Consider the following 14,946-nt stretch of genomic DNA (forward strand, 5'->3'; position numbering starts at 1 on the left):
CATCAGTCACTGAGGAGACCATTACCGTCCTTTGGGGGCGTCTGTGCCGGCTTCTGTGTGGACGGTGCAGGTGAAGTGGGGTGCTGTGCTGGCGTCTCCTGGACTATCCCACGCATCCTCCCCATGGAGATCCTCCGGTCATCACCCACAGCCTGGGAGGGCAGGCCCATGCCTGCTGCGACTGCCACCGTCTTTGTGTGGCAGCTGGTTGTCCCAGAAGGCTGTCTGTCTGCCCGCCCGGGGAAGCTTCTCTAATGCTAACCCTGGGGCTCTGTGGGGCTCCCTCCGGGCACCCCCTGAGCTGGGTCGCAGGCAAGGCGTGTGGACAGGAAGGCAGCGCAGGTTGGTGTCCGAGTCACCACTGCTTTCAAGCCCACGTCAGTGAGGAGAGGACAGGAGGCAGTTGGGGGGTCCCCAGCCCTCACCCAGGACCAGCACGAGGCTGTGCCAGGCCCTTTCCTTCTGAGTAACTCGGGGCCACCCTGACGTTTCCCTCAGGCTGTCTGATTCCTGGTCCTTCCTGGTCCCCGTCTCTGAGCATCTTCCTCTCGGGCCTGGACGAGATGGCAGCGTCCTCCATTCCTGACTTCCGCCTCATGTGGTACTTGGATGAACTCAAGAAGAACGAGTTCGTGCAGTTTAAGCAGCTGCTCAAGCAGGAGACTGTGCAATGCCTCCTCCAGCCCATTCCCTGGGCGCAGGTGAAGAAGGCCAGGCGCCAGGACCTGGCCAGCTTGATGACCCAGCGCTATGGGGAACAGCCGGCGTGGGACCTGGCTCTCTGTATCTTCCCCAAGATCCACAGGAAGGACCTCTGTGACAAGGCCTCGAGGGAGAGCGCAGGTGAGTTGGGGGCTCCTTGGGAGAGCGCAGGGGGCTGGGGCGCAGGGTCTCCAGGGGAGCCGTGGTGGGGAGAGCTGCCCAGGCTTGGGGGGCAGCCTCATCCCCACCTCAGGGGCGGAGAGGGCAGGTGGGCGTGGTCACCGGAACCCCACCCACAGCTGGGAACTGTCCTGGGCCAGCTCCCCCGGGCAGAGGGCGGTGACTGGGCGCAGACTGCAGCAGTTGACAGCTGCTGTAGCTGGCACCTGGATCCGAGGTTACCGGTCGGCTGTGGTGGGGCGCGTTGGAAGGGCCCTGAGATGCGGGTGCCCAGCGGACTTCAGTGGATGCCCTGGGGGTGCATCATTTCAGCAGGCAGGGAGCTGTGGCCCCTGGGCTGCGCGGCCCCGAGGCTCACGGTGGTGCTGTGCGCGGTCCTGCGCCTGATCCGTCTGGAGTCTCTGCCTGTTTGCGCTGCCCGGTGTCCTAGGCAGGAGGTGGTACTGGGGCCGGTGGGGTCTTTCTAGAGTCGCTGCAAGGTGCCCGGATGGGGCTCTTCACACTGGTCCTGCACGGGTGTCCCCGAGGTCCTGGCCTCTTGGCCAGCTGCCTTCCTCATCTCCAGCTTTGGGGCTCTGCCTGTTTAATAGTGCTTTCCGCCACTGGTGGTCTCCCCGCCTCCCCCAGGACCCGCATTGTACCCTCAGGATAAGGCTCTGTCCTTCTGCGACCTTGGTCCTTCAGGGAGAGACCTTGGTCCTTCCCTGACCTTGGTCCTTCAGGGAGCGACCTTGGTCCTTCAGGGAGTGACCTTGATCCTTCCCTGACATTGGTCCTTCAGGGAGTGACCTTGGTCTTGGCTGCCTTCCTCTGTGGAGTCCTTTGGAGCTCTCTCTTCCTAACCTGAGAGCTGGCCCAGCCATGCCTGCTAAATTCCTTGGCATTCATTTGTGCACTTCCCGTGTTCCTGCGGCCCTCTGTGCCCTTTGAACCTCACCTGTCTACCACCTAGTGGCAGGGTCCCCTCTGATGTCACTCAGCACCCCAACCTTCCCGTGTCACCAGAGCCTGTGGCAAGTGCAGAGCAGGACCCAGCCTTAGGTCAGCCTGAAGGGATTCTAGAAGGCTGAGCCCTTTAGTTGTTTGGCTTTTGATTGGATACTTCTACCTTCTGCTCTGCCAAGGACGAGAAGGCTCACCAGGATGGAGTTGGGGTGAATCCTAGGGCCCTGTCACATCTAGAGCACAGGCTCCCTCCAGGGAGACGCAGGCTGTGCCAGTCTCTTAGACACAGCGGCCAGGCCAAGACTTCCTCCCGTGCTAACCCTTGTTGGGCAGCACCACAGCCCAGAGGCAGGGTCCTGTCCCCACACAGAGCTCCTGCTTCCACATGGGGAGGCCCCTCCCTGGTTTGACGTGCATTCCACTGTCTTCAGTTGGAAGCCAGCAGGGCTTTGCAGTTCTGTGCTCTCCTGGCAGAGATGAACAGGTGTGTGTGTGTGTGTGTGTGTGTGTGTGTGTGGAGCTGGCCTGGCAGGCCTTTGACCCTGGGGGCTGTCTGGTTGGTGCTTTAGGCTGTGGCCACAGCCTGCAGGCCCTGAGGACATTGTTTCCCATAGGAGAGATTCAGGTTGAAGCCTTCAGGTTGTGCGGGGGTTGAACTCTGACGTGCTGTGTTCTTCTCTTGCCCCTGCTGACTAGCAAATGCCTATCGAGCTCACATACAGAAGAAGTTCATCAGCATGTGGTCCAGGGGCGCCTTCACTGAGATCCCTGGCTGCTTTGACCAGTCATTGACCTGTGAAGAGCATGAAAGTCTGGAAGAGTATTTCACTCCAAGGGTACCCAGGAGGCCTCGCACGGTCGTCCTCCGCGCATTACAAAGAATGGGGAAAACGAGGTTCCTGATGAAGGTGATGCTGGCCTGGTCAGACGGTACCCTCTATCGGGACAAATTCTCTTTCATTTTCTACTTATGCTGCCGAGAATTGAAGCAGCTGAGGGTGACCAGCCTGGCCGGGCTCATGTCCAGAGAAAGGCCCGATGACTCTGTCTCCTTGGCGGACATCGTGGCCCAACCAGAGAGGATCCTGTTCATCATCGACAGCTTAGAGGAGCTGCAGTGCACCCTGACAGAGCCCGAGTCGGAGCTGTGCCGTGACTGGAGGGAGGAGCGTTCAGTGAAGACGGTCCTGAGCAGCCTGCTGAGGAGGAGGATCCTCCCAGAGTCCGCTCTGCTCCTCGCTGCCATGCCCATGCGCCCAGAAGCTCTGGAGAGCAAGCTGGACCACCCCAACATGCAAGATCTCAAATGCTTCCAGGACAGCCACGTGAAGCAGTACTTCTGCTGCTCGTTTGAAGACAGGGGCCGAGCCCTGGCAGCCTTCAGCTTGGTGCGAAACAATGAGCATCTCTTCACCATGTGCCACGTCCCCCTCCTCTGCTGGATGGTGTGCACCTCTCTGAAACAGGAGATGGAGCGCGGGAGGGACCTGGCAGCCACCTGTTGCAGGTCCACCTCTGTGTTCCTCTCTTTCATGTTTCAAGCGTTCACACCCAAGGGCGCTCCTCGTCCCAGCCAGCAGGGCCAAGGCCTGCTGAAGGCGCTGTGTTCCCTGGCCGCGGAGGGCATGTGGACCGACACGTGGGTGTTTGGCGAAGAGGAGCTCAGGAGGAACGGGATCGCGGACACTGACATCCCCACCTTGCTGGACCTCAGGCTCCTCCGGAAGTACAGCGAGTCAGGGAGCTCCTGCTCCTTCATCCACATGTGCATGCAGGAGTTCTGTGCCGCCATGTACTACCTGCTGGACAGCCCCCGCCACCACCCCAGCCGGGCTGTGAGGCCCATAGAGGCACTGCTGCCCACGTACTTCAGGAAAGACAGAGCAAGCTGGGTGTTCCTGGGCTGCTTCCTGTTTGGCCTCCTCCATGAAAGTGAGCAGCAGAGGCTGGATGCCCTTCTTGGGATGCAGAGGTCGCGGGAGTTGGCGCCCCAGCTCCTGGGATGTCTGAGGATCCTGGCGGAGATCAAGGATCCTGAGGACCAGGTGGAGTTCCTGCTGCTCTTCTATGCCCTGTTCGAGGTGCAGAGTGACGCCTTTGCCAGCCACCTGATGAGCAGCCTCCGCGAGGCCCACTTCCCCCTTCGGGAGAGGCCAGACTTGGCCGTTGCTGCCTACTGCCTAAAATACTGCTCCAGCTTGAGGGAGCTCACTGTCTCAGTCCCAGAAATCTTCCCGGAAGAGAGGGGACCAGACCCCATGTGAGTCCCTGCCGTCACTTTCTTTCCACCCTTTTACAGAATCTGTGTGTGTGTCCTCACAGGGTGTTGGTGACGGGGCGTTTCACGTGGATTGGGGTCACTGCCTGCCTTTTCTGTCCAGTAGTCTTGACTCATCTTATATTTTACTGTATTTTTTTAATTAAAAATATTTTTACTTGGGTCTGGCGTTATGGCTCAGCGGTAGACTGCTCACCTAGCACCTCCTAAGTACATACATTAAAAGATATTTATTTTTATGTCCAACTACAACTGGAGATATTTAATGAAAATATCTTTACTTGTAGATGTTCACAGTAGCTTTCTTAATCTCATTTTGACTTGGTGCTGAGCATCCAGCCCTGAGCCCCCCAGGTACAGGGCAGCGCTCCACCGCTGAGCCCCAGCCCCTGGGTCCCTTCTCCCTAGTCTTTCCGTGGTGCTCGTGGATGGGGCACGTGTGCTCATTCAGTACACGGCAGCTCTCGTGGGGAGCCCGTGGCCTCGTCCCCGAGCCTGGCCTTTCCTAGCTGCACAGGTCTCCTCACCACAGCAGCAGTAAGGACTGTTCTGAGGGAGGAGACCAGGCTCCCTGGGATGCGTTCCCTTCCCTTCCCTTCCAGGCCCTCGGCAGGCTTCACCCTTGGGTCACTCCCTGGGACCAGGCTCCAGATCCCTGTCCTCCCAGCTGAGACTAGTGCTGCTGTGTTCTGAAACTCCTGGTTGACTCCGTCAGCCACCAGGCGGATCCTCCTACTGTGGTGCTGCAGGGAGGAAACGGGACAGACAGTTCACGTCAGCCCACCAAGATGGCAGGGTCAGGATGGGGCAAGGGCCAAGTTGGAGGCCAGGAGATCTGGCTGGAGGCTGGCTCTGGCCTCCTGCCTCCTCTTTCCTCTAGACGGCCTCCACTGGTAACAAGGGAAGGTCTCCAGCCCCAGGACCTCGGTGGCCTGGGTGGGCTATGGCCTTGCTGTGGGGCTGTCCTGAGCTGGAGGATGCTCAGAGGCATCCCTGGCCCTGCCCTGGTGTCAGGAGCCCCGGCCCTTGGGCAGTACAGGCCTGAAAGGCTGCAGCGTGGCCAAGGTCCTGGCCGAGAAGTGACCCCAGGAGGAGAGCTGACCTCGTTCTCCCCCTCTTGGGGGTCCAAGCAGCTGACACTGTGCTCAGAGGCTGTGACTGCCTTGAGCTGACCTCTGTGGAGAACCTCTCGTCTCTCCTGTTACAGGTCGAGCCGTACTCTCCTCTGGTGGCGCCAGATCTGCTCTGTGCTCACCGCCAATGAGCACCTCCAGAAACTCCGGGTGGTGGACAGCATCTTCGGCAAGTGGACGCTGCTGATCCTGTGTTGTCAGCTGCGACAGTCCACGTGCCCCGTGCAGAGGCTCATGTGAGTGGAAGATGGGCCTGGGGCGTGGAGACTGCTGACCTCCCTGCCAGCCTGAGGTAGAGGCTGGACCCCAGGGAGGTGTCTCGAGCCCAGCACCCCTGCTGCCCGGGAAGCTCTTCCTTGGTGGTCGGCCTGTGCCTGATTGTGGGTCCCAGAGGCACCCTGGGCTCTGCTTCCTCTAGAAGAAAGGAGGACCCCATGGCTTCCTCTAGTTCTGCCAACCACACCGTCTCCAAACGTGGCCTTTGGGGGTAAACCCACCCAGGCACTGGGGTCGTGGAAGTGGCCCGTGGGTCATTGATGGCGCAGAGGTGACCACAGCAGGCATTCACGCTGCGCTGCTGGAGATGGGTGGACCACAATCATCCAGAGTCACCTTTGCTTTTGCAGGACAAGAAAAGTTTGCTTTTCCTGTGAGACCGGGATTTTCTTTGAGGTGTTCACCAGTAACCCCAACCTGCAACACCTGAGCATGACCTCCACCCGGCTCCCCCACGATGAGGTCTTGCTCCTCTGCAGGGCCTTGAGCAACCCAGTGTGCAACCTTCAGGAGCTGCTGTGAGTGCTGCCCGCCAGCCTCGGGGTGGGTTCCAGAGAGGACTGGGCTGCATTCACGTGGGCATCTCTGTCCTACTTCCTGCCCCTTGGGTACAGGGGTCTGGTCTCCAGAAAGGGAGACCAGGATAGGGAAGTTAGTTGTACATCGATACGGGCGCTGTGCAAAACCCCAGATCAGCTGTGGCAGAGTCTGGTGCACAACGTAACCCAGGAGAAGTGCTTCAGGTGTTGGTGGCTCAGTTTGGGGAGAGAGGGACACTGGAACATTTAGGGCAGGACCCCCTAAGGCCTGAGAAGTGGAAATTTTCCTCAATAGACAAGAAAACTTGGTTACATTCTCCGATCCCATGGGATTGGCCTACAAGCCCAGGTAACATTTTGGAAAAATTTCCAATATTGTTGGTGGAAAGAGTCTAACTCAGGAGTGGACCACAGGGTTTCATTCTGAGGTTTCAAGATGGGAGACGGTGGTGTTAGAGGCCTGGTGGTGCTCACCTCTGGTGAAGGGCGGAGGCAGGAGAGGCTGGGTGCAGGCTTCGCGATGTGCGAGCCTTCTGGTTGGCACACAGCCCCGCTCTGAACGGTCTCGGGGACCACCTCTTGTTTCTGTGCTCCCCTGTGTGATTTGTGTAGCCTGCGAGAGACCATCTCCTAACCCAAGGTCTCAGATCATTTTCTGAACTTGTTCATTGTTAGGAAGTTTGGTCTAATATGTTCTCCTTGTTGATGAGCTTTTACTTTTAGGTGTCGCTGAGATTCAAACCCAGAACCTCACACATGATAGGCAAAGGCTCTACCCCTGAGCTGCAACCCCAGCCCTATCATTTAGACTCTGAGGTTTCAATCTGTGATCCATTTTGAATTAATTTGGAGGTATGGTATGATGTGGGCCAAATGCTATTGTTTTCACTTTTTGAAAATATCTTGAAGCCACAGGCATCTTTAGACCCAGGAGCTGCGGCAGAATCACCCTGGAGAAATGTCAGGGCTGTGGTCAGAGGCTTGGCGGTCATACCTGCATTGACGTGCACCTGTGTAGGCTGTGCATATGTCCATTCTGTCATCCGGGGGCTTAGCGCATGTGTGTGCCCATGCGCAGGGACAGCCCCTGAGATGGGAGTCACGACTACAGGCAGAGACCCCACCTCAGGCTCAACTCTCCCGTGGGATGCTGTCTAGGAGGCGTCACCTATGCTGGGGAGGAGTGTCACACTCTCCCTGAGCAACGCCAACCCCACCCTAGTGGGGCAGTAGTTGGAAAGGGGACCTGCTGGGGACAGCATCCTGAGTCCTCCAGGAAGACTGCCTGGTGTGGTGGGGGCACAGGCTGGGGAGCAGGAGGGGCCTCGCAGGACACGGATCCTGTGTGGGTCTGCCTTGGGGTCGGGGAAGTGACTTGGGGTGGGTAAGCACAGAGTGACTGAGTCTGGGCCGAGCTGTGCAGACGGGGGTTGGGGGGTGATGACAGGATTCCCCAGGAGGCTCCGTGAAGGACAGGCCCTCACAGGACTAGCGCCAGGGGCCAGTCCAGGCAGGGACGCCCAGAGCATGTGGTGTCCCCTCCCTGCAGGCTTAAGGACTTGGGCCTCTCCGCTATGGATTGCACGGCCTTGGCCTCGATGCTGGCGACAAACAGGAAGCTGACGCTGCTGGACCTCAGTGACAACAAGCTGGCTGAGGGTGTGTCCACACTGTGCGCGGCCTTGCGCCACCCAGACTGCACCCTGCAGACGCTGGTGTAAGTGGACTGGGGTGGGCAAGGGGCACGCAGGATCCCGGGTCGCTGCGCTCTGTCCCCAGCTGAGACCGCAGCAGTGCTTCAGGGCAGCAGCTGAGGATCCACGGCTCGAGGTCCAGCCCCGGGTCTGCTGCTCTCCATCACTCACTGGGCCTCCCGGCTGCAGGCTGCCCCTCTGTGAACGGGAGCAGAAGCGGCCCCTGTGGGGACCCCGCTGCCACCTCTGCTCTGTTCTTTCCTGTACCCCTGGCTCTCCCAACGTGGCAGAGCGTTCCTTGTAAGAAGCCATTAGAACCTGCTAGGATTCTCGGGAGAACCGGACAAGCTGAGGATCTGGTACCTGAGATGACCCATGCACGTCACCCTGCACGTCACCCGTGCTCTGGGCAACAGCCTCAGGGGGCCGCAGGCTTGTCCCAGGACGGGGTGAGATGCAGAGTCAGAACTAGAACTGACAGATTCTGGGCATCTGAGCTGTGCCTCTCACCCCTGGTTTTCTCATGAGGCTCTGTGTCGGTTTGGTTCCTCCTGCCTGTCTCATGTGGGTAAGGAGCAGTCAAAGGGGAGATTGGGTCCCACTGAGTTCATACACAGGGCCACAAAGACCACCTTGAGCGTGCAGGTGAGCCATCCTTGGGCCCTCGGCCCTCCCGTGACCTGCTGTCCCCTGCTTCCCCCCAGGATGGCCGGCTGCCAGATCTGTGAGCACTGCTGCCCACACCTCTCTGAGGTTCTCCTGAGCAACGCAAACCTGAGCCATCTGGACCTCAGCAGAAACGCCCTGATGGACGAGGGAGTGGCACAGCTGTGTGAGGCCCTGCGACAGCCCACCTGCAGCCTGCAGACACTGTGGTAGGCCGTGGAGGTGGCCTGGTGACCAGGCCCTGCCCCTGGCTGGGAGGCATCCTCCTCAGGAAGGACAGTGTCTGTGCCTTTCCCAGGGAGGCTGAAGGCGTCAGGCGGAGGTTCCGGTAGAGATGTTCCTGTGAAGCACAGATGCACATGTTGGGGCAGGTCCTTCAGGGGCGTAGGGATGGTGACCCAGGAAGGGCCCTGTGGTGGGCAGAGCATCGGCCTCGATGACTGGCAGGTGCCTCCCTGAGAATTCCAGGCTCCAGGGAGTTAGGGGGGAGGTGTCACCTGATCCCTTAGGAAATCTGAGCGTGACCCTTGTGGTCCTGGCTGCAGGGACGTTAGACGCCATCGTAGAAGAGCAGGAGAAGCGATCTCCTTCCTGCAGTGGTGGGTTAAGCTGCCGGTCAGTCTCTGAAAGAAGCCCACTCAAATGTCAGCACAATATTTAAAAATGGAAGAGGAATAAACCTGACTTGTAGTCTAAGTGCAGGTCACGTGAGGTTCTCCCCAGATCCTTCAGACTGGATTAAGAAACAAGAATCCCAAACTAGTGTCAGCCAGACCCCCGGAAAAATCCATGGAGCAATCCTCTGTGGGTGCAGATGATGGAGGACATGAGCCGTGACCTTGACATACTCCAAATGGATCTTCCAAGGTCAATTAATTCAACCCACTGAAAAGAACCTAAGCTCCAAGGAGATAAGGAACAGAGGCAAGAAGACAAGAGAGAGGTCCCCCAACCTCAGACTCGTGGGTCAAACCGTTGTGTGTTCTGCTTCAACAAAAGAACACCTTTCAGCTCTTAGGAACAGGGACCCCGTGGAAGCAGCAGATAATGGATCACCTAGAGATGAGGGTCAGTGTGATCTCATAGATGATTTGCACAGTGGGTTAGAACTAATGGAAGAAAAAGAGTGGCCAAAGATGGGCCACACTTGTGCAAGAGGTACCAGGGACTGAACCCAGGGGTGCTCAGCCACGGAACTACACCCCAGTCCTCTTCTAAAACTTGTTCTTGACCTAGAACAGGGACTTTCTAAATTGATGAGGGTCTTGCCAAATAGCTGAGGCTGGCCTCAAACTTGGGATCCTCCTGCCTTGGTCTCCCAGAGCACTAGGGTTACAGGCGTGAGCCAGTGTGCCCAGCTCAACATTGTGTCAATTGCCAAACCACAGAGATGCAGGGAACAGGAGAGAAGTAAAGAAACAGATGGCACCGACAGCCGAAAGGGCCAGAAGAGTGCAAGTTCGTTGCTACTCTCTGCAGAGGGCCACTTGTATCCACCTTCTCCTGCAGAGTGTGGTGCCGGCCCTGCATGCGGTGTGAAATGTTGCAGTTGCAGTACACACAGGTGAAACTGAGCAGGGAAGTTTAATCAGTTTACTGGCTGGATCGCGTGGTGGCACACTCTCGTCATCCAAGTGGCTCAGGAGGCTCGAGGATCAGGAGTTGATCAGCAAGTGAGCAAGGCCTTAAGCAACTCGGTGAGACCCCGTCTCTAAATAAGAAGGGCTGGGGAAGTGGCTGAGTGGTTAACTACTTGAAGGTTCAGTGTCAAGTCCCAAACCAGTTAATAATACAGCTTACTTACCCGTGTATGAAGTGCTATGGCTCCAGTATGTAATCAACACAAGAATTCGTGAGGCACTGTACATTCTGTCCTGAGACTCTTTACCTGGCTTACACTCTGGCGCATCTCGGGACAGAGGTGCCGCCATCCAGTGCTCGGGGATTCCTGTGGCTGCAGGGAGCACTGCAGGTCGCGCTGCAGGTCTTCACCAAGGGGAAGAGATCCTACACCTGCCGGGGGTGACCTGACGGGGTGTTGTGGGCACCTTAGCACCAGGAACCTGACAGATTGTTCCAGACTCGGTCAGCTTCTAGAAGAGCATGACTTGAAGAAAACTCAAGGAGAAAACCGTGAACGCTTCCAAACCACGCGCACAATGAGATCAGCCGCCCAGTGTGGCTTAGAAAGCCTGCGCCAGCGAGTCTCACTAAATCCTCAGGGAAGAGCAGTTTTGTCAGAGTCTTTGCAGACGGCAAAGAGAAGAGAGCCCCACGCGGACACTGGAGGACACGGTCTTGATAGCAGCGACAGCTGGACGGTGGGAAAGGACAAGTGCTGTGTAGTGCCCTCCGTGATGCAGAGGCACTAAGTAGCCTGGCAGCAAGCGAATTCCAAAACTGTGTTGAGGGAATTCACCCTGATTTGTCCTAGCATCAGAAAGGACAGGGGGGGGGTGGGGCTCGCAGACAGAGCTTAGGCTGGGCAGCTGCAGGGCCCTGGGCCCTTCCCCGCCTCCCAAAGGAGATGCTTAGAAAAAGGTCAGTGCGGGCAACTCTCTATACGAACTGGTTAAAAGTAAAAATCTGCCTAAAAAACAGAATGTCTGCATTAGGACCTATCCCTTCACTATAACTCTTGGAAAATTATGAATGTTGGGAACTTCCTCGACCCGGTGAAGGAAGAAGTTCATCATGAAATCTCACTGTGCAGGTCCTCGCGGCACCGGCTGTGGTACTTGGCCTCTGTCCTGATGCCTCTTGAATGTTGCAGTGCACCCCCTGAGAGCAGTACAGCTGTTCCAGGGCCCCAGGCTTCGGTCACCTCCAAACCTAGTGTCTGCTTCTTGGTTCTTCCAAGACGGGGACCATCACACGCTCCTTCCAGGACATGGTTGCAACGGTTCTTAGTTCTGGTTCTTCTCTCCCTGCGCCTAGTCTATACTGAGCCGTTTGGGCCTCCTCCAGGCCCAGGATAACAGGTCTCTGTGTTGGCTGTCGCCATACAGTTTGCAGAGGTGCGGGATCACGATGAGGATCTGTCAGGACCTGGCTCTCGTCCTTGAGACCAACCCAAACCTGAGAAGCCTGGATGTCGGGGGCAACAACATAGGAGATATCGGCATGGCGTTCCTGAGCGGAGGTGTGCTGCACCCCCACTGCGGCTTAAAGGAACTCAGGTGGGTGCTGGGAAGCGGCGGGTGCATCCTCACGGTGGCAGAAGGACAGGCTGATGGGCAGGAGGAGACTGTGAGGGCAGCCGCACCTGGCTGCTGCTGCACACCCATCCACCCCACTGCCCGAGGCTGCCTGAGCGCTCACTGCTGGCTGATCCTGGCTGGGAATGGCTGGTCTCGCCCTGGGCTGGTCGGGCAGCCTGGCTGGCAGCTGGGGCCGACAGTGAGGCAGCCCACGTCTCATTTAATGCTTAGTCCGGCTTCTGACACAGCATCTGCATGTGTTCATCAGGCTGCGCTAGCAAAATGCACAGAACAAGAGACGTAGATGCCCTGAGCGCAGGTGGCTGGGTTCTGGAGGCCCCTGGAGGCCGGAAGTCCAGCTCAAGGTGCCCAGGGCTGGTTCCTTCTCAGGGCCTGCAGGGAGGACGGCTCCAGGCTGCTCCTTGGCTCCAGGTGCCGCCTCCTCCCTGTCCTCAGTCTTCCCTCTGGGCCTGTGTGGGCCTGGACTTCCTGTTCCAGCGGGGACACCAGTTAGAGCCCGTTGGGGTGCACCCTCAGTGCCTCCACAAAGACTGTCTCCAAGTGCAGTCACACCTGGGGCTGGGGTTTCAACACGGCCCTCTGAGGGGACACAGTGCAGCCCTGAGCAGCGCCTTGGGGGTTCCACGGGATCAGGAAGCGTACCAGGCTGGTGTGTTGGGTCCCCCCTGTCCTCCCAGTGGCTGGGAGCCTGAGGCATAGGATCACAAGTTCAAGGCCAGCCTCAGCAAGTCTGGAGAAGTTCTCTCCAAGTAGAAGGGGCGGGGGGTGTTGGGCAGTGGTAGAGCGACCTTGGGTTGGAGAACCAGTGCAAAAGGAAGAGAAACCTAGCAGGCATCTGAGGGGAGCCCCAGAACTGCAGAACCTCGCTTCCAGGGTGCCCGGTTAGTGTTCAGAGTGAGGTTCCCAGCCCTGGTCCCTGTCCAAGGGCCGGGGAAAGGACTCCATCCCAGAGGAAGGCGATGCCCAGGGGCTGGGGAGTGAGCCTGGGCAGTCTGGCTGGAACCACCCAGGGCTGCTCCTCACATCCTCTCTCTTGCAGCCTGGATTCCTGCCAATTGACCAGAGAAGGCGGTAAGATCCTGGCTTCCATCGTCGCCTTCAGTAAGAGTCTGAATGAACTGGACCTCAGGGGCAACCCCCTGGACAACAGCACCATTCGACTCTTGTGCTTGGCCACGTTACTGCCCGGGCGAGTCCTGCGGAAGCTCAGGTGAGCTGCATGTCGTCTGTGTGGGCTCCCCTGTGCAGCTGCTGGGTACAGGCTCACTGCTGCCACATGCAAGTGAAGCTCGTGCCCAGGTGTCGCAGGAACACAAGGGTGAGTTTAAAATCCGTTCCCAGCAGCAGGTGGGAGGTGGGAGCCCATAAAGGGACTTGGCACCGTAACACAAGTCGCACACATTACATTTGTAGATAGAACTTTACATTCATGTGGACGAGGGTGACCTACAATTCTTTGGCTTCACAGTGGTGCAAAGAGGCACCCGTGCACACGGTTCCCCCTCTCAGTGCAGAGTTCAGCAGTGTGTGAGGTGTCCTGTGCGCCATTACCCAGGAAGCTGGGTGCTGGGTGATTGCCCGGCCGTAGGTGAGGTAGGTGGAGCTGTGGGGCTCAGTCGGTCAGGCTGTGAGGGGTGTGGGTGTGTGTGTGTGTGTGTGTGTGTGTGTGTGTCTGACAACGTCTTCAGCCTGCCGTGGGGCCATAGCCTTTTCGCTGCTGTGATTAGAACACCTGACAGAACCACTGCAGAGGAGGAAAAGTCCATTTGCAGGGGTCTCAGTCCCTAGAAGGCCAGCTCCCTTCGTCGGGGCTCGAGGTGAGGCAGGGCGTCATGGTGGAGGAGAGTGGCCGAGGGAAGCCCCGCACGTCAGGGTGACCAGGAGGCAGAGACGCCCCTCTCCAGACACAAACATCTACCCCAAAGGCAGGACCCCGAAGGCCACCTCCTCCAGCCCCACCCTTGGCCTCCAGTCACCACTCTGCTAACCCCGTGGGGGTGAATTCACTGAGTGGGTTGGGGCTCCCACGAGCCAATCATTTCTCCTCTAATCCTTGCATTGTGTCACCCGTGAGCTTCTGGGGGACACCTCACATCCGAACCCTACACACTGGCTAATCAGAATGCCACCCCACCGTGACCTGAGAAGGATCTGTATTTACAAACAGAACTTCATATTTGGAAACATTATATTTATAAGTTATGTTCATATAGACCTAAATTATACAAAGGTGTAATGTATATTGACTTGTGACATTGACAGTTATAAATACATCATTCCCATTACACTATATAATTTACTCCTAAACACATTATGAAACAGTGTAATGGGATACACCATTTACACATCACTCTTCTCCACCCTCAGGACCACAGCAATCCCAGGCAGCTATCGGCCCCCGGCTTCTAGAAAGGAGCCCATTGACTTAAAACTGTAACCCCCCACCCCAGTGCGCAGTGCTCCTCCTGTGAGGACCTGGTGCGTAGTGTGCAGTCTATCCTCGCACTGTGGGGGGACCCTTGGGTGCTGGGCCCGTGGCTTTCCCTCTGGACGTTGGCTAGCCGTTCAGAGTGTCGAGTGCGGGGGGCCGATGTCGATGGGTGGACCGACTTGGCTGTGTGTCCTGAGCCTTGGGGGTCTGCGTCTCAGTTCTGGCCCCATGTGTCCAGCTCGAGGCCTGGGCAAGACTCTTGTCCTCTCCAATTACCATCTTCTCTCTGCCAAGTAGCAGTAATGGCATGAGGCGGGGATCGAGGATGTGCATCCAGTGATACAAGTACGTTGGAACTAAATGGCCAGCATTGCTCTCTTCCCACTCCCTGGAGCGTCTTGCCAAGATGCGCATTGAGGGGACAGTACATGGGGACAGGTTCACGCCAGGGAGTGGCATACAGAGGCATCTCAAACAGGAGACACATGTATCCACAGAAGAAACAGGACACAGGGGCCCCGAGCCTGTCATATCCGAGTCAGTGTGTCGTAGGGTGCAGGTGGGGCCCAGAGAATCACTGGGCCTCGGGTCCTGCCTGCACCGCGTCTGGTCACTGGCTCAGAGCTGACGAGGTTCAGCGTCTTGCTCACCAGTCGTGGGGACTGGTGTCCTCGGGGTGGCTCTGAAAATGGAACAAGATGTGGTGGGACACCCAGGCCACAGAAATTATTACCATTCTGTCTCTTTAAAGCATAACTCCAAATCCATTGGCTTCTCGCCCCCAAACCCCGGGTCTGTGTGTGTCTGTGTGTACGTGTGGGTGTGCGCGCGTGTCCGTGTACTGGGGCTTCCAACAGCAGCTCTGGTCAGTGGCGTCCAAC

The 14,946-nt window shown here is 57.7% G+C and overlaps 1 protein-coding gene across 1 annotated transcript; it reads left to right on the top strand.

The window, feature by feature from the left end:
• Positions 1–563: 563 nt before the first annotated feature.
• Positions 564–14,071, top strand: LOC114083901 (NACHT, LRR and PYD domains-containing protein 4-like). The gene is made up of 9 exons (XM_071604904.1): positions 564–843; positions 2,524–4,087; positions 5,313–5,474; positions 5,865–6,032; positions 7,603–7,770; positions 8,452–8,622; positions 11,422–11,592; positions 12,674–12,844; positions 14,002–14,071. Exons 1-9 carry the CDS (start codon positions 564–566, stop codon positions 14,069–14,071), a joined length of 2,925 nt encoding a protein of 974 aa, XP_071461005.1.
• Positions 14,072–14,946: the final 875 nt, after the last annotated feature.

This window comes from Marmota flaviventris, chromosome 18 (genome assembly GCF_047511675.1).
Source record: "Marmota flaviventris isolate mMarFla1 chromosome 18, mMarFla1.hap1, whole genome shotgun sequence".
Lineage (NCBI taxonomy): Eukaryota > Metazoa > Chordata > Mammalia > Rodentia > Sciuridae > Marmota > Marmota flaviventris.